The 27,252-nt window shown below is 43.2% G+C and overlaps 1 protein-coding gene across 5 annotated transcripts in view; it reads right to left on the bottom strand.

The window, feature by feature from the left end:
• Positions 1 to 18,928: 18,928 nt before the first annotated feature.
• The window catches only part of ACTC1 (actin alpha cardiac muscle 1), a 44,644-nt gene continuing 36,320 nt past the window's right edge, over positions 18,929 to 27,252 (bottom strand). For 3 of the 5 annotated variants that reach the window (XM_047862632.1, XM_047862633.1, XM_047862631.1), the window contains 6 exons: positions 23,337 to 23,487; positions 21,858 to 22,182; positions 21,041 to 21,202; positions 20,727 to 20,918; positions 19,747 to 19,928; positions 18,929 to 19,245 (listed from right to left, as the gene is read on the bottom strand). In XM_047862632.1, coding sequence (XP_047718588.1) covers positions 19,102 to 19,245; positions 19,747 to 19,928; positions 20,727 to 20,918; positions 21,041 to 21,202; positions 21,858 to 22,182; positions 23,337 to 23,465 — 1,134 coding nt within the window. In that variant the 5' untranslated portion in view covers positions 23,466 to 23,487 and the 3' untranslated portion in view covers positions 18,929 to 19,101. Of the gene's footprint in view, positions 19,246 to 19,746; positions 19,929 to 20,726; positions 20,919 to 21,040; positions 21,203 to 21,857; positions 22,183 to 23,336; positions 23,488 to 23,811; positions 23,895 to 24,068; positions 24,199 to 27,252 lie in introns of those variants that run through there. The other 2 variants (XM_047862635.1, XM_047862634.1) reach the window with 2 other exon arrangements.

The raw sequence follows: 27,252 nt of genomic DNA, 5'->3' as shown, positions 1-27,252 counted from the left end.
ACTTCTCCTACCACAAAAGCTGTATTTCTTTCAATATTAAGGTTAATGAGGGCTGGGGCCCTGTAATCTACATGAGTAGGTTAATTCTCATGTGTCCTAGATAGTTGAGAGAGAAAGAGATTTAGAACTTTGGCTGAAGGGAGATGCACACACTGCCTGCAGTGAATGCATGCAAAGAAGCAAAGAACACTCTGTAGAAGGATCTCTATACCTCAGCTCCTCCATCTACAAGGCAGAGATGCTGAATGTGACCCCATCCTCCCCTGTGCATGAATGAGAAGTTCCAGTTCAAAGGTATGTGACTCAAGGTTTGATTTTATCATAGTAACAATGTTTTGTCAGAGTTGCCATGACATTGCTGGTAAGACACCAATCTTGAGTGTATTTTCAGAAATGGAGATGTAGTTTGAGTTGATCTCATATCCTGTTGTCAAGGTCATGGATGGATTTGCAAGATGCCCTTAAGAAATGTCTTCAGAGCCAAAGCATAACAGACTCTTAAAAACTGAGAACAAACAGAGGGATGATGGGGGGGGGGGGGGGGAGGCAGGGGAGGGTAGGTGATGGGTAATGAGGAGGGCACCTTTTGGGATGAGCACTGGGTGTTGTATGGAAACCAATTTGACAATACATTTCAAATTTTTAAAAAAATTAAATAAACAAATAAAAAGAAATGTCTTCACTGACAAAGTTGAAAGCTCAAAGTTGAAAGTTACAAAACATTACAAATGAATAAGACCATTCCTACCCTTTCATTAAAAACGATAATACATTTTGCCTAAAGGCAAAAGAATGTGACTTCTACCCAGCTTTCTCCCCTACCTGGCTATTTTGACATTGTTGTGATGAAAAAGGGTAGGGCGAGAAAGCAAAAGAGATAAACAAGAGACTCCTATTTGTTAGACCTCACAATAAAGTCCTCACTGTTACTGTCAAATGTTTAGATGCTTCACTTTTCTTTTTTAAAATTAAACTTGATAAATAGAATGATTTGGGATTCATCCGTTCTGACACTGTCTAGCTCTGTGCTAGACATGCTGTACTAGGAAATGATGGTTTAAAAAAAAGTCTAGTAGTAGAGACAGCAAAGAGGTGAGCTAACAATTTAAGTTGTGATTAGTATGAAATTCAAGAACGGATAAAACTAATCTGTAATAATAGAAAGGGTTGCCTTGGATTGAGGTGGAGAGGACTGAATTTGGAGGAACAGGAGGGAATTTGGGGCATGATGGAATGTGTGCCATATTTTGATTGGGGTAGTTGTCACTGGTTATACACATTTGTCGATGAATTGCTTGCTTAAAATGGGCATGTTTTATTGTACATACACTACACTTCAATAAAGTGAAAACAAAAAATAATATGTGACATGAAAGAAATGAACCAAGGGTGGAGGCAAAGGAGGAGTCTAACTGCAATGAACGTCTCAAGAAGGCTTCTCTGTGCTGTCAAGGTTCTTGGCCATGAGTGAGAAAGAGGCCCATGTGGAAGGAATCCCATGAACAAAGGCCCTGACTGTTTTCCTTATTTTTCTTGTAATCAAGGACTTATATAAAGACAAGGTCATAATTTTACTCTTGACTGGGGAGTCCTTCTACATGTGGGTACACAGGAACAAGAGCTAAATGGTATGAGGTTTCTTTCTAAGGTGATGAAAATGTTCTAAAATTGACTGTGGTAATGGTTGCACTTGTCTGTGAATATACTAAAAAACAATTAAGCTGTGCACTTTAAATGACTGAATTGTATGGTATATGAATTATAACCTAAAATTGTAAAAAAAAAATAAGATAATTCTATGATGAGGCAGATTTGGGTGCAAACTTTGGACACAGACTAAAGCAAAGTAACCTGGATGAAACCCTTCATTTCTACTTCCTTAGCATTCTGCTCACATGTTGAACCAACAAGATGGAACTTCAGATAGATCTTCTACTTCATTCGTAGGCCAAATAAAACCCATCCCTACCCTGGCCCCCCTGCAAACACAAAAAAATTATCCCAAACTAGATATACTAGACATCCATTTCAGATAGTGTGGCACTTTGGACACCCTGAACAATCATCCCACCTGAAATAACAAAAATCCTGTATTACATTTATTCTTTTAAATGTATTATTCAGCTGGCATAAAATTGCCTCAGAGCCCTAGGGCAAAGTGAAATCCTGGGGAGTTCCGTATCCAGAGCTGGTGAGAACAGCCAGAACAGGATGGGTTTTGCAGAGGTAACAAACAGGCTCAGGTTAACATAACAGTTTATTTCTCATTTATGCTTTGTGTCTGCAGGAGGCACTGCTCATTCTAATCCTGTGGAGACCCAAGCTGATGGAGCCTTCAATTCGCCATGTGACTATTGTAATAGATTTTCAATTCCTTGTATCATGCTTCTTTCTCTTAAGAGTTTGAATATATGTTTTATATTTTATGTCCTCCCTATTAAGATTTATATTTGGAGTAAACACTCATCAAGTTCTTCCTGCTGAAACGCTCATCCCTACCAACCTACGGTTTTCTTTTTAAAAACTGGAATCCTCATACTCTATTTCAGTGACGGAGCTCCCTTTTATGTATTAACATCAAACCAGTTATTATAACACAATGGAATTGACACTAGAGTACTGGGTATAAAGGAGACTATGGCTACCCTTTACTGTAAGATTTAAACACATTTAAAATAAGTTGCTTTAACTTGAGAGGAGGCTCAATGTGGTATGAAAAGTGCTTCCTACACTGAGAATTCAGGAAGCCAGTTTAGATTTTATGAAAAGGCCCTGTAATGTAAGGCCATGGTGATTATTAATTGAACTCTTTGAACCCTATATCCCGAAGTCATGACGTTATTTAGGTCCCTCTCTCCTTTGGCATGTGAAGCTTTACATTCTCAGCCTTTGGAGTATGTGCTGCCTAAATTGTCTAGTTGCTCTTGGACTATTGAGTTATTCAGTAAGGATCTCTGCTCACTAGGCCATTCTGGATCCAAATGCCAGAATTCACCTTCTGTAAATATCATTCAGTGGATCACTTCACCTCTCAGAAAACACACCAGCAGAAAACACACATGCTGTCATATCAAATCCAAATTCCCACACCTGTCTTTCAATTCTTATGCACATACATACAAACACGTGTGTGTGTGTATAATGTGTAATATATATCACATACACTGTATATAAATAAATATATGAAAATGTAAAAATATTAATGATAATGATTATAGAGCATTAACTAAGGTCCTACTATGTGTCAAGGTCTGAGCATGGTATCAACTTTATTCCATTTAATCTTCACAGCAACTTTGAAGGGCGGTTCTAGCGTCATCTGTGTTTTATAGGCAAGGACACTGCTCTCCTGTGTCTCCAAAACCCATGCCCTAGCCCTCATCCTACTGGGTCCCAATCAAGCGGATTGTTGCCTCCCCACCACACACTCTCTGAGTCAGGTCTCCCCACCACTTTCATGTCCCTCAAACCACTCTCTGCCCATTCAGTCTCCCTCCCATTCTCCCAAACACTTACCACTTTTCAAGACTCAAGGCAAATCCCATCTTTGGGTAATGCCCTCTCTCCCATGTAGGACTGGAGCTGCATTTAAATTACCTTGAAATTTTATTTCCTTGAAAACACCTAGCCCAGCCAAGCCAGCAGTCTGGGTAGCCTCAATGGCCGCTCCCTCTTCTTGCCTGCCTCATCCAGCCCACCGCGCACCCTGTCATTGGTGCTTATGAAACCCATCTTGACCCTATCTACACTTCTCCCCATCTTCACAGATTCCTCCGGATCCAAGACCTAGCATCTCCTGCCTGCATCAATGTAAGAGCTCCTAGTGATTTATGTGCCTTCACTCTTGTTTCTCCAGTCCAGTCCCCACAAGGTACCTAGAATAAGGTTTTAAAATATGCTTTATATTTGTAAGCTTAAAACCCTTTAACATCATTCTGTTACCTTTAGAATAGAAGCCAAACTTTATCATGGTCCAGAGGCCCTGTATAATGGGTGTTATGACCACCTCTCCAGTGGCACTCAATCTACCAACCCCTTCATCCCTCATCACTTTCACCCACTAGGCTCCTCTCACTTCTTTCAACAAGGTAAACTCTTCCACATCTGGGTCTTTACAGATGCTGTTTCTACTGCCGACTTTTCCCATTCTTCAGAACTCAGATTTAATGTTGCCTTTACAAAGAGGCTTTCCCTGACAGTCTTACCTAACTGGAATCTTCCTCTCTACTAGAATCTCCATTCACTGCACTCTGCTATTTCCTCCTTGGGCTGAGATCTAGTTCTATCTATGTATATGTAGATTTGGACATTTGTTCTTCCCCCAGCGCCACCCCAACACATAAACACACTGGACCACTGAAATGTAAGCCACATGAGTATTCTGGCCATGTCTGCTTTGTCCCCAGCACTCAGTACAAAGATCCCAATAAGCATATGTTGGCTTAATCAATCAATCAAACAAACAATCAATTCTTCCAACTAGATTTAAACTATTTGACAGGATAATTTTCTTTTTCTCCTTAAAGCTCCTTTCTGAACACTGAGAATATGACAGGAACTCAACTTCTTACTAGTGGGTTGAATACGTGCTGAGAGCATGTCCTCTGCTTTCCAGCTAGCTAGCCTCAGAGATGAGATCGATGGGCTGCTGACTAGGATGGGCAACAGCCTCAAGAATCCCGACTCTGGGCTCTGCCATTTATTAACAGCATGATGTAAGGCAAATAGCCACTTAAGGTCTCAATTTTCAAAAATAAAATGGGTATAGTAGCCAATGGGCTGGATGCCTAAGATGTTAATGATTAGGATATTAAGAATATTATTTAACAATGATTGAGTGCATCCTCTGTGCCCACACTGCACTAAACCCTTCAAATATATTATCTAATCTAACAAAACAATGAAGTAGGGTCTACTATTATCCCTTACTTTCTGTTTTCAGGTTCTGAGAGTTCCTCTATATGGTTTTAATAAACTCTCTTCCTAACCTGAAATAGTTTGAGGAAGGTTCTGTCCTTAAGGCTAGAAGAGCACTGACCAGAAACTGGGGCCGAGGAACATAGAACTCAAGACCCCAGAGGAGATGAGAGAAGTCCAGTGAGGCAGGTGTATGGCATGGAACCAGGAAGCTGAGGGGCAGTGGGGTAGAAATAATCTGTCTCCCAAAGTGGCTCTCCCGCAAGGGCCCAGTTGGTAAGAAAGGGGTTAGCTGGGAGACTTGATTTGTGGAACCAAATTCTCTCCTGTCAATGTTACTTGAAACAATTGAACATCTGTTTGCCCATCTATGCTAATTTCATGGATGTAAAGTGAAAAGAGGGGAAACCAAGGCTCTTGAATGGGGGCCAGAAGAAGGGAAGGGAGGATGGTGGGAGTCAAAGAGCATAGAAGAACAGAAAGGAAATCCTCTCCACATGGCCAACAGCTCTACTCTCTGTTGATTGCTCTCACCTGTGTTCTGTGTGGGGGTACAAACACACATGCACACACATGCGCTCATGATGTAGCCTCCCCACCACAACTTCCCTTAATTTGTCTTCTAGGTCTCCAAGCAAGAGCCTTGGTTTCCTCTTTGCCTTTTTTCTTTCTCTCAAGCTTTCTTTTTTTTTTTTTTTAATTATTTTTTTAAAATTTTTTTTTCAACGTTTTTTATTTATTTTTGGGACAGAGAGAGACAGAGCATGAACGGGGGAGGGGCAGAGAGAGAGGGAGACACAGAATCGGAAACAGGCTCCAGGCTCTGAGCCATCAGCCTAGAGCCTGACGCGGGGCTCGAACTCCCGGACCGCGAGATCGTGACCTGGCTGAAGTCGGACGCTTAACCGACTGCGCCACCCAGGCGCCCCATCTCTCAAGCTTTCTATTCCTTCATTTGTCCTATTCTGATTCTTTGGCTCAAGAAAAACTCAACATCTATGGAGAACCCATTGCAATGTGATTTGAAGGGAACTTTACAACTCATTTCCTCCTCTATCCACCCCTCAAGACTGAATCTTCATAATCCATGCTAGAAAGAAAGAAAAAAAAGCAGTTGGGGAAGGGAAGTCAACTGGGTTGAAGTTCACTTGAAGCACAGTTGTCCTTGTACTGGGCACCGTGCTTGGTGTCTTAGTACATGATATCACTACAGCCTCATGGTAACTCTGGGAGCATGATTTTAGTGAGCCTCTCTGTTCTGACATTCAGAGAGGCTAAGTTATTTACTTAAAGGCAGACCCAGGATTTGAACTTCAATCTTTTTGACTGAAAGCCCTCTGCAACATCATTCCTTCAGATTAGTATAATAAAAATAATAAACAATGTCATACAGAAAACTATCATCAAATTATAAGTGTGTTCTCTAGTGGGAAAATATGTTCTCTAACTTTCCCCCAGGCATTTAGATTAGGTAACTGACATGCTAGCTAACCTGGTCTGTTCTCTAGGGAAATGCAAGTGAAGAAAAGGGAAGTTCATCAAGATGTGAATGGTAGGTCTGTCTCTCTTTCAAAAATAAATAAATATTTTTTTTAAAAAAGGGGGTTGCGCCTAGATGGATCGGTCAGTTAAGCATCTGACTTCAGCTCAGGTCATGATTTTGTGGTAAGTTCGAGCGCCACATCGGACTCTGTGTTGACAGCTCAGAGCCTGGAGCCTGCTTCGGATTCTGTGTCTCCCTCTCTCTCTATCCCTCCCCTGCTCACATTCTGTCTCTCTCAAAAAAAAAAAAAAAAAAAAAAATGTGAGTGGTAGGGAGAATGTCCTGGGTAGCCAGCATTGGGTAGAAGACACTGGAAAAGAAGTTCAAAGTGTAGATCCTAAAGTTAAAGATGTCTTGGTAAATTTCGTTATTTTTTAAAATTGCTTTTAAAACTCCTACATGGTACCTGCACTCTCATCTCCTACCCTACATGATGCATACCCTGTCACTATCCAGTACTATTTCCAAAGCTCTTCAAGTGAACCTGTTAACCCAAGTCCTTGCTGACACCTGCCTGCAGAGACCATTGCTCATCTACTACTAATGCCATATTTTAATTCAGCTTTACTGAAACCTTCCCTTGGGTGTGTTTCTTTCTGCTTCCCCTCCCCAACCCTGATTCCCATGGAAGCTGCAGTAAAACAATGCAGGACAATAAGCAAACAACATTGCTAAGACTCCTGCAGGCCACCCTGCTTACTTCTCACCTGACTCAGCTCTCCTTTGCCAAGCAGGGAAGAGAGCCCAGAACCCCAACAACTGAAGAGAGCCAGTCTTGAACTCTTTATCTACTGGTCAGTGTTGCTTGCATCGATTGCACATCAACTGAACTTCTTCCACCATCAGGCTCACTGGTGGCCAAAAGTATACTTCTACAATCTCTCCAATGCTTTTATCCTGTAGCTTCCAAATGAGAGTTTGGTTGCCATGGCAACAGCCAAGTTCTGCCAGAAGGAGAAATTCCTTGTATAATGAGCCCAGACCTTGTGAAAATAAAGGAAATCTCATCTAAAATGGAGGGGGGGGGAAGCCCTGAAGGGGGAGCTCTCGTGCATGTACCACTCTTTGAAGCCAGTGTAACCAGCGGGAAGGAGGATCAGAATTATTCTGGCAAAGGAGGACATTTTTCACATAGGAATTTTGTCTCCTGCATTTAAGAAAAGGAAAGAAGATCCCTTCCTGCCCCAGCAACATTGCAGTAACCCCCACTTGTAGCCAATAAGAAACCACAACCTTGAATTCTTGTTCTTCTCCCATAAACTTTTGTTCTAAGCCACACTCCTACAACATCCTCCTAAAACCCAATAAAAGCTGACCTTCCCTTTGTCCCTTTGGACTTGCTAATGGATCACCATGGCCTGCTTGTCCCAAATTGTAATTCTTCTGTTATTTCTGAATAAAGTCGGGTTTTCTTTGCTTAAATAAAATTACTCTTTGCTCTGTTTAAAGTTAACAATCTTAAGTCGACTATCAACAACCCTTGCCAGTTTTGGCCTAAAAGACTCAAAATTTCTTCACTACCTATCAGTTACTAGGAGATATTTATAGCATTTGTGTCTTGTTAATCACAAAGTGAATCTGACTTATTTCTTTTTAAAACACCTGGCAAATCTGGTCATAGAGAGATCACTGGGTTCCTGGGTCCTGGGCTATACTGGAGCCTGGAAAATTCTGGTCAGTCACACATACCACCATCCAAAGTTTCTCAGTCTTACCCCCCAGTTTTGTTTAAGTGAAGGCATTGCTCTACTCAAGCCCTTCTCAGGACCTGTTATATCATCTAAAACTCCCAAACTGGAAGTTGGAGCCCTCGCCCACAAACTACCATTTTTCCCTTCTGCTCTAGCTCATCCAATATTGTGTGTATGCCATTTTGTTGCCTTCTGTTGAAGAATTACCCCTCCCTTACTTAATATTGGCCAGTCCGCATGATGAAGATTGTACGACTCAGTCTTTAAGCCTGACCAGACTGAGACTTCCCTGGAAGTTTTGTCAGAAACAGATAGGAAGACACTCTTCTGTTTCAGAGGCCTATAAGTTGGTAAACCATGAATCTTGGGCCATCAAGTCAAACATGTGGGAAAATCTTGTATTAGTCTGCTCAGGCTACTCTAACATAATAGCACTCACTGGGAGGCTTAAACAATAGAAATTAGTTTTCTCACAGTTCTGAAGTCTGGAAGTTCAAGATCTAGGTGCCAGCAGGTGGGTTTCCGGTAAGACGTCTTTACCTGGCTTGCAGACGGCTGCCTCCTTGCTGTGACCTCACCTGCCCTTTCATCTGTACATGCACACTCCTTGTACTTTCTCTTCTTATAAGAACACATGTCCTATTGTATTAGGGTTCTACCCTTATCACCTCATTTAATTTTAATTACCTCCTTAAAGGCTCTATCTCCAAACACAGTCCCATTAGGGGTTGGGGTTTCAACATACGAATTTGGGGGGAAATAATTCAGTCCATAACAGATTCCATAGAAGAAATGGAGAGAAAAGTGACATTGTTATAGTCAACTGATGCTGCTTCTCTATTCCATTTTCTTCAGTAATTTTCCTTTTCTCTGTAACTCTATTCTTTTGATTATTTACAAAAATTCTTTTTCTTAGTTTATTTTTGAGAGAGAGCGAGAGAGCAGGGGAGGGTCAAAGTGAGAGGGAGAGAGAATCCCAAACAGGCTCTGCACTGCCAGGGCAGAGCCCAAAGCAGCACTCAAATTCACAAACCGAGAGCATGACCTGATCTGAAATCAAGAATCAGACGCTTAACCGCTTAACCGACTGAGCCACCCAAGTGCTCCATATTCTTTTGATTATTTAATCTCATTTACATAATGACCATTGCTAAGAGATGACCATTGTTAGGAAAAATGAAGAAATGGTGTTGGGGATGTTAGAAATTAACAAAATAGTCTTTTCATTATAAATTGAGAAGAAATATCATGATCTCTATAGGTTATTTACATTGCATCTTAACCAAAGACACATTCACTATAGACCTCTCAAATATTTTACACATGTGACGATAGCCTTAGAAAAACAAACTTGGGGCACCTGGGTGGCTCAGTCGTTTAAGCGTTTGGCCCTAGCTCAGGGCATGATCTCACAGTTCATGAGTTCAAACCTTGCATCGGGCTCTGTGCTGACAGCTTAGAGCCTGGAGCCTGTCTTCGGATTCTGTGTCTCCCTCTCTCTTTGCCCTTCCCCTGCTCGCTGTATCTCTCTCTCTCTCAAAAATAAATAAAACATTAAAAAAAACTTTGTTGCCTCACTGTCTTCCTGCAGCACAATTATGAGAATATTTAGCTGTTCTAGTATCTTATACATATCACCAAACAAAGATGAGAAAACCTCAGAATTCAACAAGATCTATGTGCTTATCACTTATGCATATATCAGATGTTGATTCCAAAAACTTCTACTTTTAAGGAGAAAAAACAATATCTATTCCCTTTCCATTCATACATGGAAAGCACCTAGGTGATAGCCCAGCCAGTTGCCTAAAGTTGAAGTATTCATTCTGTAGTCTGAGGATAAAATTCATAATACTTATGTATTCAATTTAGGAAATGAAAAAAAAAGGACACAGAGACTGGTTAAGTCATCGCCTCATATATGCCCCAATTCCATCTTCTTGGTTAATACTAGCTTTTAAGCCAATCTATCTATGCTATGGGACACAGCTGGGGGTGGAGGGTTTGAAATGCTGCCATTTTACTTATTATTTAACGCTTAATGCAAAGAAGGACTTCCATTCCTCTATGCTAAACATGGAGCTCTAAACTCTGACTCCTTAAGCACAGAAAATGTGCTTTGATTCACCTTTGTGTCCCCTGAAACTACTACTGCCCAGAGTCAGGAATCAAGAGATACTTTGGGAGTGAATATTATAAAGACACAATTATGACCTTGAATAATGACATTGGCAACTTTACTAAAGATATCTGATGGGGGGAGGAGGAGCCAAGATGGCGTAACAGTGTGGAAGTTTTTTGTGTCTCACGTCCATGAGATACAGCCAGACCAACACTAAACCATCCTGCACACCTACAAAACTGATTTGAGGATTAACGCAACAATCTGCACAACCTGAACCACAGAATTCAGCAGGTACGTGGCGCAGAGAGGTGAACTGGGGGAGAAACTGCGGAGGGCAGGAGGTATTTTTGTGTGTGGAGAGAGGACGGTGGGGGGTGGGGGTGGGGGAGGGGATACGGGAAAAACAACATCCCCAAAAAAGCAGCTGGAGAGAAAGTGGAAAAGTGGAAACAGCCGTAGGGACTGAACGAGAAAGGAGAAAGGAGAAAGGAGAGGGTTTAAATTCCATTAAGACTATAAACAGGGGGAGCATAGAGTCTTAACTCCACAGCTCAATACCTGGCAGTGCTCTGGTGAGAAAGGCGAATCCCCAGGAGCAGAGTGGAGTCCAGGGTTCTTCAGGCCACACGGGAGAGGCGGTTGCCCTGCTGGGAGGACACCTGGTAGAGGCTGTGTGGTCCCCCAAAGATAAGGCCCCAGTGGACCCAGGAGAACAACCACATTCGCTGGTGCTGGAACAAGGTCATTAAGGGTGAAGACTGGTGCCAGATGTGTGTTGTGATTTTCCATAATCCCTGAAATTCTGATGCTACACCATCTTGCAAACTTTTTCTGGGGCGGGCTGGCACCCGGCCGCAGTCTCTGGGCATCGGCAGCAGCCCGGTCCAGCAAATGTTCCTGGGTGCGGCCAGCACCTGGCCATTGCTTGGTGAGACCCTCCTGCAGAGCGGCCTAACGGGTCAAAGCCGCAGTCCCTCAGAAGTAAGGGTCAGGGAAAAACAGCCGCATCTGAGACGAAACTCAGGAGGGAGGTGTTGCCTGGGGCTTGGTCACGGACTGTGTAAAAGCAGGGAGTGGATGGAAGCTGAAGACAAAGGACAGGTGCGCGATTGCTCGCAGAGATCAGATCTGATACAAGACAGTGGGTAACAGGGTGATGCCACGGGCAATGCTTCCGCGCATGCGCATACGCACCTACAAGCGCCTCAAGAATCCACCCCAGTAAGCTAAGCAGCGCCATCTAGTGGAAAACGGAGCCATTACACTAAACCCTGCCCAACTGGGCCAACCTCGCTCTTTAGGAACACAAGTCTCTCTGTCTGCTCAGTTTATGGACTATAAAGCACTTCATAGTTTGACTCCTAGGGGAAAATGAAGTAATTTCAGTTGTATTTCAGTCTGTTCACTGGTCCATTTATTCAATTTTCTTTCCTTCTTTCTCTCTTTCTTCTTTTTTTTTTTGTTCCTTTTCTTGAATACATAAAGAGAAAAAATTCATTTTTATTTTAAATTTCTTTAAAAATATTTTTCTTTAGGGGCGCCTGGGTGGCGCAGTCGGTTAAGCGTCCGACTTCAGCCAGGTCACGATCTCGTGGTCCATGAGTTCAAGCCCCGCGTCAGGCTCTGGGCTGATGGCTCAGAGCCTGGAGCCTGTTTCCAATTCTGTGTCTCCCTCTCTCTCTGCCCCTCCCCCGTTCATGCTCTGTCTCTCTGTCCCAAAAATAAATAAACGTTGAAAAAAAAATTAAAAAAAAATTTTTTTTTCTTTAATTTTTTTCTACTATATTTTTTACTTTTGTGTAAATTTTTTCAAATTCTATTTTCCTTACATCATTTAATTTTAGTCTACTTCAGTGTATTCATTTTTTCAAATTTTCAAACGATTTCCTTTTTTTCTTTCCCATTTTTTCTCTAATCTGTCAAGCCCCTTTCAACACCCAGACCAAAACACACCTAGGATCTAGCATCATTTATTTGATTTTTTTGTGTGTGTTTTTAATTTTTTAATTTTAATACTTTTTTAATTTTAATGCTCTTACCTCATTAATTCCTTTTCTCCCTTCAATATGATGAAATGAAGGACTTCACCCCAAAAGAAAGAGCAGGAGGAAATGACAGCCAGGGACTTAACCAACACAGATACAAGCAAGATGTCTGAACCAGAATTTATAATCATGGTAATAAGAATACGAGCTGGAGTCAAAAATGGATTAGAATTGCTTTCTGTGGATATAAAAGAAGTGAAAGGTAGTCAAGATGAAATAAAAAATGCTATAACTGAACTGCAATCTCGAATGGATGCTGCAGTGGCAAGGATGGATGAGGCAGAACAGAGAATCAGTGATATAGAGGACAAACTTATGGAAAATAATGAAGCAGAAAAAAGGGGGAGATTAAGGCAAAAGAGCACGATTTAAGAATTAGAGAAATCAGTGACTCATTAAAAAGGAACATCAGAATCATAGGGGTCCCAGAAGAGGAAGAGAGAGAAATAAGGTTTTGTGAGCAAATCATAGTGGAGAACTTTTCTAACCTGGGGAAAGACACAGACATCAAAATCCAGGAAGCACAGAGGACCCACATTAGATTCAACAAAAACCGACCATCAACAAGGCATATCATAGTCAAATTCACAAAATACTCAGGCAAGGAGAGAATCATGAAAGCAGCAAGGGAAAAAAAGTCCTTAACCTACAAGGGAGGACAGATCAGGTTTGCATCAGATCTATCCACAGAAACTTGGCAGGCCAGAAAGGGTGGCAGGATATATTCAATGTGTTGAATCAGAAAAATATACAGCCAAGAATTCTTTATCCAGCAAGGCTGTCATTCAAAATAGAAGAAAAGATAAAAAGTTTCCCAGACAAACAAAAATTAAAGGAGTTTGTGACCATTAAACCAGCCCACAAGAAATTTTAATGGAGACTCTCTGAGGGGAGAAAAGATGGAAAAACCAAAAACAAAAACAAAAACAAATAAATAAAGACCAAAAGCAACAAAGACTAGAAAGGACCAGAGAACACCTCCAGAAACTCCAACTCTATAAGCAACATAAATTCAGCAATAAATTCATATCTTTCAGTACTCACTCTAAATGTCAATAGACTCAATGCTCAAATCAAAAGACATAGGGTAACAGATTGGATAAGAAAACAAGATCCATCTATATGCTATTTACAAGAGACCCACTTTAGACCTAAATACATCTTCATATTGAAAGTAAGGGGATAGAGAACCATCTATCATGCTAATGGTCAACAAAAGAAAGCCAGAATACTGGCTTAATTCAGACAATCTAGACTTTAAAATAAAGACTGTATCAAGAAATGAAGAAGGGCATTATATCATAATTAAGGGGTCTATCCACCAAGAAGATGTAACAATTGTAAACATTAATGTGCCAAATGTGGAAGCACCCAAATATAAAAATCAATTAATCATAAACATAAAGAAACTCATTGATAGTAGTACCAAACTGTAGGGGACTTCAACACCCCACTCACAGCAATAGACAGATCATCTAATCAAAAAATCAACAAGGAAACAATGGCTTTGAATGACACACTGGACCAGATGGACTTAACAGATATATTCAGAACATTTCATCCTAAAGCAGCAGAATATACATTCTTCTCCAATGCACATGGAACATTCTCCAGAATAGACCACATACTGGGACACAAATCAGCCCTAAGTAAGTATGAAAAGATCGAGATCATACTGTGCATATTTTCAGACCACAACTCTATGAAACTCGAAATCAACAACAAGAAAAAATTTGGAAAGGTAACAAATACTTGGAGACTAAAGAACATCCTACTAAAGAATGAATGGGTTAACCAAGAAGTTAAAGAGGAAATTAAAAAATTCATGGAAGTCAATGAAAATGATAACACCACAACTCAAAACCTCTGGGATGCAGGAAAGGTAGTCATAAGAGGAAAGTATATAGCAATCCAGGCCTTCCTAAAGAAGGAAGAAAGATCTCAGATATACAACCTAACCTTATGCCTTAAAGAGCAGGAAAAAGAATAGCAAATAAAACCCAAAACCATCAGAAGACAGAAAATAATAAAGATTAGAGCAGAAATTAATGCTATCAAAACCAAACAACAACAACAACAACAAAAACCAGTAGAACAGATCAATGAAACCAGAAGCTGGTTCTTTGAAAGAATTAACAAAATTGATAAACCAGTAGCCAGTTGGATCAAAAAGAAAAAGGAAAGGACCCACATAAATCAAGAATGAAAGAGGAGAGATCACAACCAACACAGCAGAAATAAAAACAATAATAAGAGAATATTATGAGCAATTATATGCCAATAAAATGGGCAATCTGGAAGAAATGAACAAATTCCTAGAAACATATACACTACCAAAACTGAAACAGGAAGAAACAGAAAATTTGAACAGACCCATAACCAGTAAGGAAATCAAATTAGTAATCAAAAATCTCCCAAAAACAAGAGTCCAGGGCCAGATGGCTTTCCAGGGGAATTCTACCAAACATTTAAGGAAGAGTTAACACCAATTCTCTTGAAGCTGTTCCAAAAAATAGAAATGGAAGGAAAACTTCCAAACTCTTCCTATGAAGCCAGCATTACCTTGATTCCAAAACCAGACAGAGACTCCACTAAAAAAGGAGACTATAGACCAATTTCCCTGATGAACATGGATGCAAAAATCCTCAACAAGATATTAGCCAATCAGATCCAACAATACGTTAAAAAATTATTCACCATGACCAAGTGGGATTTATACCTGGGATGCAGGTCTGGTTCAATATCCACAAAACAATCAATGTGATTAATCACATCAATAAAAGGACAAGAACCATATGATCCTCTCAATAGATAGAAAGCATTTGACAAAATACAGCATCTTTCTTGATAAAAACCTTCAAGAAAGTAGGGATAGAAGGATCATACCTCGAGATCATAAAAGCCATATATGAAAGACCCAACACTAATATCATCTTCAATGGGGAAAAACTGAGAGCTTTCCCCCTAAGGTCAGGAACGCGACAGAAGTGTCCATTCTCACCACTGTTATTCAACATAGTATTGGAAGTCTTAGCCTCTGCCATCAGACAACACAAAGAAATAAAAGTCATCCAAATCCGCCAGGAGGAGATCAAACTTTCACTCTTCGCAGATGACATGATACTCTATACGGAAAACCCAAAAGATTCCACCAAAAAACTGCTAGAACTGATTCAAGAATTCAGCAAAGTGGCAGGAGATAAAATCAATGCACAGAAATTGGTTGCATTCCTACACACCAACAATGAAGCAACAGAAAGAGAAATCAAGAAATTGATCCCATTTACAATTGCACCAAAACCCATAAAACACCTAGGAATAAATCTAACCAAAGAGGTGAAAAATCTATACACTGAAAACTATAGAAAGCTTATGAAATAAATTGAAGAAGACACAAAAAAATGGAAAAAGATTCCATGCTCCTGGATAGGAAGAACAAATATTGTTAAAATGTCGATACTACCCAAAGCAATCTATCTACATATTCAGTGCAATCCCTATCAAAATAACACCAGCATTTTTCACAGAGCTAGAACAAATAATCCTAAAATTTGTATGGAACCAGAAAAGACCCCGAATAGCCAAAGCAAACTTGAAAAAGAAAACCAAAGCAGGAGGCATCACAACCCCAGACTTCAAGCAATACTACAAACCTGTAATCATCAAGACAGTATGGTACTGGCACAAAAACAGACACTCAGATCAGTGGAACAGAATAGAGAACCCAGAAATGGACCCACAAACATATGGCCAACTTATCTTTGACAAAGCAGGAAAGAATATCCAACGGAATCAAGACAGTCTCTTCAGCAAGTGGTGCTGGGAAACTGGGCAGTGACATGCAGAAGAATGAACTTGGACCATTTTCTTACACCAACCACAAAAATAAACTCAAAATGGATGAAAGACCTCAATGTAAGACAGGAAGCCATCACAATCCTTGGGAAGAAAGCAGGCAAAAACCTCTTTGATCTTGGCCACAGCACTTCCTACTCAACACGTCTCCAGAGGCAAGGGAAACAAAAGCAAAAATGAACTACTGGGACCTTATCAAAATAAAAAGCTTCTGCATAGCGAAGGGAACAATCAGCAAAACTAAAAGGCAACTGACAGAGTGGGAGAAGATATTTGCAAATGACATATCAGATAAAGGGTTAACATCCAAAATCTATCAAGAACTTATCAAACTCAACACCCAAAAAATAAATAATCCAGTGAAGACATGGGCGAAAGACATGAATAGACACTTGTCCAAGGAAGACATCCAGATGGCCAACTGACACATGAAAAAATGCTCAACATCACTCATCATCAGGGAAATACAAATCAAATCACAATGAGATACCACCTGACATCTGTCAGAATGGCTAACATTAGCAACTCAGGCAACAACAGATGTTGTAAGGATGCGGAGAAAGAGGATCTCTTTTGCATTGCTGGTGGGAATGCAAGCTGGTTCAGCCACTCTGGAAAATGGTATGGAGGTTCCTCAAAAAATTAAAAATAGAACTACCCTATGACCCAGCAACTGCACTACTAGGTATTTATCCAAGGGCTACAGGTATGTTGTTTCAAAGGGGCACATGCTCCCCAATGTTTATAGCAGCACTATCAATAATAGCCAAAGTATGGAAAGAGCCCAAATGTCCATTGATGGATGAATGGATAAAGAAGAAGTGGTATATATAAACAATGGAGTATTACTCAGAAACCAAAAAGAGTGAAATTTTGCCATTTGCAACAACCTGGATGGAACTAAAGGGGATTATGCAAAACAAAATTAGAGAAAAACAAATATCATATGACTTCACTCATATGAGGACTTTAAGAGACAAAACATATGAACACAAGGGAAGGGAAACAAAAATAATATAAAAACAGGGAGGGGGACAAGACATAAGAGACAAATATGGAGAACAAACAGAGGGTTACTGGAAGGGTTGTGGGAGGGGGGGTGGGCTAAATGGATAAGGGGCATTAAGGAATCTACTCCGGAAATCATTATTGCACTATATGCTAACTAATTTGGATGTAAATTTAAAAAAAAATTAAAAAAATAAGAAGATGTCTGATGAGCCCCAAACATGCAAAATTTTGAATCCAGACTCCCAAAAGGCTAGGTGATAGAATTAATGCATGACTGAAGGTTTATGTATGTTTATAACATTAAGAGTATAGTTTAAAACTAAAGATTTATGACTAAAGATGCTTTGAAGAACACCATTAGATAAGATGTCAGAAAATCTGGCTTCCTAGCTTGGGTATTCCACAAACTGTGTTAACACTGCACTAGCTGCTTAATCTTTCTGTCTTGATTCCCTCATCAATATTTAAGTTTAAATACATCCATTCAAATGCTCCAACAGTTCATGAACAATTAACTTGAAAATGAAAAATTTTAGAGCTTTTGCAATTAGGTGGAAATCTACCCTTCCAAAGTGATTTCCTAAGTCATCAGCTCCCATCAGCCTGCCCTGTGCCTTGTTTGCTGGCTTCTGTCCCCTTATTTATGTTTTTGAGAGAGAGATGAATGGGAGAGGGGCAGAGAGAGATGAAGAGAGAGAGAGAAGCCCAAGCAGGCTCCATGCCATCAGCGTGGAGCCCATGTGGGGTTTCAACTCATGAACTGTGAGATCATGACCTGAGCCGAAGTCAGATGCTTAACCGAGTTACCCAGGCACCCCTCACCTCTGTACTTCTTAACCATTCTTCAAGACTCAGACCCATGTCCATCTCCTTGAAGTCTCCCAGACCACACACATTGGGAGTTTACACATAGTGTAGGTGAGCTCCTCAAGGACAGAGCATGACTGATTGCTTTGGATGCTGCTCCCAGCAGCCCCCACAGCATATGTTGCAGAGTCCAGCATGAAATAAAAGGAATATTGTGGCTTTCCACTCCCCTTGATCCTTCAGACTTCCTGGCCTTCACTACACTCAACCCAAAATTCCAAGATTTCAAAGACATGAAGAGACTGACGACTTATGTCCCACAAATTAGTTACTGATGAGGCAAAAGGATCTGGTACCTGTTTCCTCACGTTTAGTTTGAATATGCACAATGATCTTGATTTGTTTAGGGAGTGTTTAGAACTGGATGTGGCTGGGTTTAACCGTGAGCCAGCCTCAGTGTTTCACCATTAACATGCATAGCCCTTGGAAGGACAACTGAGGAATCCAGCATTGAGAATTTAAGCTAACTTACTTAAAACTTCCTCATTACCAATGTGTATGTGGTTTCTACAAAGTTACGAAAACAACTGGAGCCTATATGAAAACAACTTTCACCGTCATCCATAGTAACTAATCTTAAAGTATTGTGAAATCCGATTTCATTTCTCGCTTATGTGGAGCTAAAGTTAATCTACTTTTCACATGTGAAATATATTCATGATTCTGTCCCAAAGTGGAAAACTGATATTTAGTATTGTTAAGCCCCCCCTAAATGTCACACTAATTCATCGGCTCAACTTTGTGCTACTGTAATATTACAGTGCTCATGGGGTCAAAGCCACCAATATATGAATTCACAGACTGAAGTGAGCAGACACTGGCTCCTTCCCATGCCTACCAGAAAAAGAAAGATGAGAGACTTTCGTATGTTGCAAGTCCGGGTCTGGTTTATTTATAAAGCAATAAATATTAGAAGCACAAATAAATTGCACATGTGTAAACAAACTGTACAATGATTGATGAGAGATAAGGGAGGGTGGTTCGGAAGATTCCAAGAAGCATAATACTGTCATCCTGAATGTAAGGTAGACTAAGAGAGAAGGCACCTTAGAAGCATTTGCGGTGGACGATGGACGGGCCTGCCTCATCATACTCTTGCTTGCTAATCCACATCTGCTGGAAGGTGGACAGGGAAGCCAGGATGGAGCCCCCGATCCAGACAGAGTACTTACGCTCAGGGGGAGCAATAATCTGCAGGAAGGAAAGAAAAACTTCCAGTGAACTCTCACATTCCAGGCAACAGATCAAGCAACATGCCAGAGAGAGAGATTCGCCGAAAAAAATATTAGATGTTAATTCATTGTAACGTGAGATGCTTCATACCAGAAATTAATATGACTGAATCGAGTTTTACACACTGTCCTCTATTTCATTATTTCCATCATCAAAGGCTCTACAAAATAGAATTGCCCCACTTTCCTGAACTAGAGTATAATGTGGCAACAAGCTATATGCATGATAGAGGACAGCCCAAAAGTTGGGGACTTTTAAAACATGTCCGAAGATTTAGATTTTTTTTTTTTCTTTCCAAGATTTATTATTATCTGCTGCTTGAAAATGTTTTTAAAGTCTCCTATCTCAGGAAAAGTGCTAGAAAAGCTAGTAAAGTTTATAGTAGGTGGGAAGCAAAATGTGAGTTCTACTTGGAATACTAAGTCCTGCCTTGGCTCTCACACCACAGGAGTTCTTTACCTTAATCTTCATGGTGCTGGGAGCCAGGGCAGTGATTTCCTTCTGCATGCGATCAGCAATACCAGGGTACATGGTGGTACCTCCAGATAAGACATTGTTGGCATACAGGTCCTTGCGGATATCAATGTCACACTTCATGATACTGTTATAAGTTGTTTCATGGATGCCAGCAGATTCCATACCTAGAAATATGTTTAAAAAAAAAAATCAAAGTGCACTCAGGCCAGGGGCCCAGGGTGGAGGGAAGAAAAGAGGACTCCTTTGTGTTGATAAACACATTTGTCTCCCATTTGTCTCTGAAACATATGTTCCTCTATAAGATGTTCCACACTGCAAGGCATTTGTGGAACAGGTGTGTCTAAAAGTGCTGACAGTTAATCCACAACAGATTCTGCCAAGACACAAACAACTGTGTTTAGCACCTGTTTGGAGTGAACACGTGCTGTATCCATCAGATGTATGGAGATATATTTGGAAAGGGTGAGACATACATTAAAATTAATGCAGTTTTTATTTATGGACCAAGATAAGATCCCGACAAGCTTCCTCTTAGAAATCATTCCCGAGGAAAGACGTGTGGTGAAATACAAGGGTCCAGTTATTACAACGAGTATGATCATTGTTGGATTTCATGATAAGTAACTTCAGAGGGAAGTCCAGCTACATGGTAATGGAACTTACTGGAATAAGTCAGCACTTCTGAGTAATCATTCCTTTCCTGCCGATTTGGATTATTCAACTACTATTCTGTCAGAGCCTCTATTCGGACATGAAGTCAATGTGTCATCCTTTATCATATCACTGCAACATTACAGTATGGCCATCCTTGTAATGGGCCGTTGGGATCTGAGGCTGAGCTGTGTGGGACTTCTTTTAACTCAAGAGCCTCTTAATCCTTCTTGATTATAATAGACTTTACTCTGGACACCCCCAGATTTCTAGAGAAAAGCTGTGCATGTGCACCAGACGCTACAACTCACCAATGAAGGAGGGCTGGAATAGTGTCTCAGGGCAGCGGAAGCGCTCGTTGCCAATAGTGATGACTTGGCCATCGGGCAGCTCATAACTCTTCTCTAGGGAGGAGGAAGAGGCAGCCGTGGCCATTTCATTCTCAAAATCCAGGGCAACATAGCACAGCTTCTCTTTAATGTCACGGACAATTTCCCGTTCAGCTGCAGAAATAAAGGTTATGACGGTCAAGTTCTGAAGAATGAAGTAGGTAGATTCTCTGGTGGAGGAAAAAAGCAGACACGATGCTGTGGCAGAGGAGACACATACACATACACACACTCACCGGTGGTGACAAAGGAATAGCCACGCTCAGTGAGGATCTTCATGAGGTAGTCAGTGAGATCCCGACCAGCCAGATCCAGACGCATGATGGCATGGGGCAAAGCGTAGCCCTCATAGATGGGAACGTTGTGAGTTACACCATCCCCAGAGTCCAGAACAATGCCTGTCAGGAGAAATAGACAAGAACAAAGTAAATCTCCAAGGACACCACTGCTCTAGCTGTGTCAAAGCCTACTTCCAATCTTGGCTAAAAGATACTAGCACTGGGCATGGGTCCAGATAAAATTAGATCCCTTACACACAAAGAATAAAAATGAGCATAATGAGTGCTAAATCTGAAGCCAGCAACAGCTCACCCTTTTAAATATTGTAGTAGAAAAATTTCCCCAGGACACTTTCAAATGACCATCCCTTCTACCAGCCATTAGCACATTATGTAAGTATCCAGGCATGGATACTTTCCTCCCATCCAACAAATATGTGTTCTCTCTTTTTTGACTCAGACCCTGTAGGAAACGTTGGTTCTCCTTGGGGATGTTTGCCCAGGGACTGTGATGGTATGGAACACATTGTGAGCAGCCTTAATACATGATATAACATGCTTTAGGAAAGGTAAGGATCTAACTCCATGTGCTTTCAATCGTTAGAAATGCATGTGATCTGAAACTGTTGTTACCTCTCTCTCTTATCTCGGACACCTTCCCAGGGAGTGTGAGGGCAGGGATCATTCCTTTTGCAACTGGGGAAGCTGATTCATAGCAAGGTCAGTGCCTTAGGAATGTGCTTAATCAGTGACTGTCTCCACAGCCCAAACATACCTGTGGTACGGCCAGAAGCATACAGGGACAGCACCGCCTGGATGGCTACGTACATGGCAGGGACATTGAAGGTCTCAAACATGATCTGAGTCATCTTCTCACGGTTGGCCTTAGGGTTCAGTGGGGCCTCAGTCAGCAGGGTGGGGTGCTCCTCAGGGGCCACGCGGAGCTCGTTGTAGAAGGTATGGTGCCAGATCTTCTCCATGTCATCCCAGTTGGTGATGATGCCGTGCTCAATGGGGTACTTGAGAGTTAGGATACCTCGCTTGCTCTGGGCCTCATCACCCACGTAGGAGTCCTTCTGACCCATACCCACCATGACTCCCTAGAAGAAGAAAAAGATGGGAAAGTCAAGCTTCCACTATTTCAGGAATATAACAGATGCCTCATAAATTTACATCTAACTGGCCAAGTCAAGGAACATCTTACAAATACCAAAAATAACAAAAAATAGAATTTTACCTCAATTTAGAAATATCATTTAAAATCAATCTAGTACCTTCCCCCTATCTACCCCCCCCCCCAATCCCCAGGTATAATTCTATTCTTTAAAATATAACTAGGGAAAGAGGAATGAAGCTACTTCACCAAAGAAGTACAGCCTCACCTCATTTTAAAAATACCATAATGCCTTCATTAAATTATTAAGTCCATCGCCCATGTCAACTAGAATATAAATGACTGAATTAATGACACATCGCATTTCTCCTAAGAAAAGATTTTGACATTTATCAAGTGAACATAAAAAGATGGGCTGATATGCCATTATCACTCCACAAGCGAAACCCAGCCTGCCCAGAGCTGGCCTGCAGTACCCATCAGTCACCACCACTGAGGCATACAGCTCTAGTCCTGGCAGCCTGTCTGGCCAGGCATGTGGCAAAGCCAGAGAGCGTGGCATTTCTTTTAATAAGCAAGGTGGTATGTCACTATCCCCATGGCACTTGCTGCCTCTGTCACGCCTGGCTTCTAAAAATGCAGCAGCCAGGAAGCAGACAGATTACATCCTCTGAGAGCCCAGAAAGCTGGCCGTGAACGGAGGAAGGAATGTGGGCTGGGTCCCGGTTGGTGGAGAGAAGTTGTATCATTGCAAGTTTTGAGCAGGACTGAAAAGGGAGGCCGAGGGAAAGACTGGAGTGTGGAAGGGGCAGGGAAAAGGCGGAGTACTGAACATGAAGGTGCGGAGTGGAGGGGTGAAGCCGCTGACTTTTCACACAAGGAGTGGGCCCCTTGGAGAGCTCTGTCCCTGAAAGGTGGAAGGGGGACCCGTGCACACTGGGCGGTGTGAGTATTGTTTGTCCTGGCTTGGATCTGAGGCTAATCCATCTTTTCCTTATTTGAGCCGAGCAGTTCATGACACAGGGGCGTCAGGTGAGACAGTTCCTGGATTGCTGGCCTGAGGAAGTGGCAGGAAGGGGTGTGGAGTGGGGCTGGGGACCGCCCCAGGTAAGAGCAGGCCAGTCGGGGCGGGAGGTTTACCTGGTGGCGCGGGCGGCCCACGATGGACGGGAAGACGGCACGGGGCGCGTCATCCCCAGCGAAGCCCGCCTTCACCAGGCCGGAGCCGTTGTCGCACACAAGAGCGGTGGTCTCCTCGTCGTCGCACATCCTGGCACAGCTTCGGCGGGGTCTGCAGGTGGAGAACCGGGTGGCCCGCCCTCACTGCCTGCGGTGGCGCTGGCCTCCTCCCACCCGGTGGAAAGGACAGAGCAGAGGAGGGTTGGGGGCGACGGGGGGAACGCCTGCCGTCTCCCTTCCCGTCGGGGCGGGAGAGGAAGGGTGGGAGGAGGCTGCGGAGGTTGAGGGGGACGTGCATAGAGCAGGGGAGCGGAGGCCACCCAGGCTCCCCGGCCAGGAGTCACGCTCTGTCCCGGGGGCAAGGAGGTACCGTCACCCCTTAGCAAGCCCTCCCCAGCCCTTCACATGTTTGCCCTTCCGCGAACTGAGAGCCCACCTGGGTCCCAACCACACCCCCACGCCCAAGCCCCCGCTGGAGGGAAACGCGCACGACAGCAGGGACCCCAAACGCCCCGTGGGGGCGGGGGCCGCAGGGTTCGCGTTCTGCGCGCCCCTCTCTTGTTGTGACGACCCGGGACAACAGAAGTTAGAACCAAATCCAGAAGTTTGGTCTTTAAAAAAAAAAAAAAAAGTGGCGGCGCGGTAGTAGCGGGGCCCGCCGGCTCGGCTCGGGGCGGGCGGGCGCTGACTCACCGTCCGCGGGTCGGGCTCGGCTCGGCTCGGGCGGCAGGCGCTGGGAGGCCGGCGCGGGGCGCGCCGCTTTATAGTGCGCTGACGGACGGGGTCAGTTGGAGCGGCCGGGGGCAGGGGTGGGGGGCCTGGCCGGCCACCTTGCCTTATTTGGTCGCCTTCGCACCACTGAGGAGCGCCCAGGCCATTCATGGAGCCAAGGGCAGGGGAGAGGATCAGCCAGGGGGCTCCCAGACCATGTAAGGAAGGGGAGGGGGCAACCAGGGGGATGGCCAAATAGGGAGCGAGGGAGGGGCGGGCGGCGAAGGGTAGGGGGCAGGGGAAGACTGAATGACGCCAGCCCACCTCCTCCCCCTTCTTGGATGGAGGTGCACCCTGGGTGTGCTGTGAGTTTGTTCCTCCGCGGCCCCGCCAGCCTGAGACAATAAGCCACATACAAGCCGGAAGGCTTGGCTCTCTTCCCTCTGCTGAGGGGTCCTGACAGCTGGACCGGGACAGCAAAGGAGCGACAGCAGCTCCTCATCTTCCAGGACTGGAAGCCCTGGCAGTCCTCGTGGGCGCTCAAGGCACCACACCAGCACATTTGGGTGGCCAGAAAAGGGGCACCTGGGACAGGTCACCCTTCTGGTGTAGTCCCCACCGGCCTGGGTGACTTGATTCAGGTTGCTGGTGTCACGCTCCTCTAGGTCAGAAAGCGGAGGTTAACCAAGGCCACCCTGACCCCCGGCTCATGCGTGGCTTCGGGCGTGGCTAGGGAAGAGGCTCAGAACTGCAGTAAGATCCTGGCCAAGTCTTGCTGGAGAAGGGGCCAGGTTTCCCCCAGCACAGAGAGCTGGTGGCTCTCCCCCTACTGCCAAGGTTCTACTCAAATTCAGACTCCTGTCTTCAGGCTAGAAAAGGATCCCCTACTGCCAAAGTGAAAGAAGGAGGGAATGCCAGAAGTGGTGTGTGCACCTGGCTGGTGGATAGATGAACATCTGTAAACTGGGGGCAAAGGCCTTTATGCCAGGTGGAGATGAGACTGAAAGAGCAAATATTCTTGTCAAGAAGATAACCGCAGCTTCAACCAAATGCACACATCACAGGACAGCAGAGTTAGAAAAGCAGAGCCTTGCCTCCATGCCACCCCCACCCTTTGAACTACTGAAACAGAATTGGCAAGACGCCCAGTTGATTTCTACGTACATAAGAGTGTGAGAAGCAGTGGTATAAATGACAGCGGCTCCTTCATGCAAACAGATGTAGAAGGACTACATCTTGGGACGTTGGAGAAGGGAACAGAGAGATGACATGAACCGGGGAGAAGAGAAAGGAACAGAGAGACCTAAGAAGGACACACACGCATCACTGATTCGCTGTGGGGTGCCCTGTGTTCTCGGTTCTTGACTGGCACTTTGATTTTTAATGCTTGTGTTCTCCCTCCCGCTCACACCAGTTAAAAATAGAAAACTGGGCACAAGGCATTCATCTCTAGAGTGGTCTTGGATTGATATGCTGAGGAGGTCTACTGATTAGATACTTGTCCAGACTAGGGAATGTTGGGCCCTCCCTGCTGAGCTCCCCAACCATGTTTGGGTTGGTCTGGAGAAGAAACTGTGTGGGCAGCTGGGTGATGGAGCCGGGTGAGGGGTCTGGCTGGGGTCATGCCCTGCCACACAATACGCCTTTTACAATGAACATGCTGGTGGACAGGATGCAAACAGTGGAGCTGCCTCAGCTCAAGCATTTGCAGAAGAAAAAGGAGAAATGGGACTGGTGTTATAGCCAGACAGCCCTGGGTTCAAATCCTGGCCTCCCTCACTTCTGGTGCATTTGGTCTTGGGCAAGTCACTTCACTTTCCTGAGCCTCAATTTTCCCCTCTGAAAAAGGACACGGTAACGATAACTCTTTTCTGCCAGGGGTTATTAATTATCAAAATAATTAGGGACAAGTGATAGAATCCACATAGAAGATACAAAGCAAATGGTCATCGTTACAGTTCAGGAACAGTGATACTCTTGGAGGCAGCAGTAGCTTGCTCTTTTGAAGAATTGGGTCAATTTCATTCATTTATTGATTCAGCAAATATTTATGGGACAGGAACTGTGTTAGTCACAGGGATGCAGCGATAAGTGAAACAGAGCAGCTCATACTCCAGGGCAATTACAGAAAAGTCAGAGACACTGATGGAGCATGCTGGGGTGAAAAAGGAGGGAATCATTGTGATAGTCATGAAAAGAGGGATCCAAAAGAGGGGTCAGAGAAAGACTTATTTTTTTTTTTAACATTTATTTATTTTTGAGACACAGAGAAGAGACAGAGCATGAACAGGGGAGGGGGAGATACAGAATCTGAAGCTGGCTCCAGGCTCTGAGCTGTTTGTCAGCACAGAGCCTGGCACAGGGCTCGAACTCACGAACTGTGAGACCATGAACTGAGCTGAAGTTGGACGCTTAACCAACTGAGCCACCCAGGCGCCCCAAAGCCTTCTTGAAGAAGTATCACTTCATTGTCTTTAAAGTAGAGTAGGACTGAAATCTGTGGACATTTGTGTGAAAGCAAGTTTCGACTTGGAGTGGCGGATGGCAGATTTCCACGTTCACTGCCATATGTGCAAAGGGAATTCCTGGAAAGTCCAGTTTATCACTGAGCACCAAGGCCATTGACCCGAAGCCTTTGTCAATACTTCCAGGGCTCAGGAGGCCAATTCCAGCCTGCCCGCCTTGAGATCAGTCTGCTCTGGTGGGAGTGGGTAGGTGGGTAGAGCCCTTCTTAAGACAATCTAACCCTTAAAAAATGTTTTTAAAACAGTTTCATTTCTTTCCCATTCAAAACAAAACGCAGGGGTACCTAGGTGGCTCCGTGGGTTGAGCATTCAACTTCTCGCCAGGTCACGATCTCACAGTTCTTGAGTTTGAGCCCCACATCGGGCTTGGTGCTATCAGCGAGGAGCCTGCTTTGGATCTTCCGTCCCCCTCTCTCTGCCCCTGACCTACTTGTGCTCTCTCTCAAGAAGGAATAAACATTAAATAAATAAAACAAAACATATTTTCATATGCATTATATTATGGCAAGAAAGAACACTTGTTTCCTTTAAAGATGTTGATAGTTCAATATTTATTAATTGTAATACTACTCAATTTCCACATTTTACAACTCTGGACCCTATTTTATATATTTTAAAATATAAGTCAATGGGAAAGTAAG

Source organism: Prionailurus viverrinus, chromosome B3 (genome assembly GCF_022837055.1).
Source record: "Prionailurus viverrinus isolate Anna chromosome B3, UM_Priviv_1.0, whole genome shotgun sequence".
NCBI lineage: Eukaryota > Metazoa > Chordata > Mammalia > Carnivora > Felidae > Prionailurus > Prionailurus viverrinus.
The sequence above is the reverse complement of the archived record's forward strand: the minus strand, read 5'-3'. Positions and strand labels throughout refer to the sequence as shown.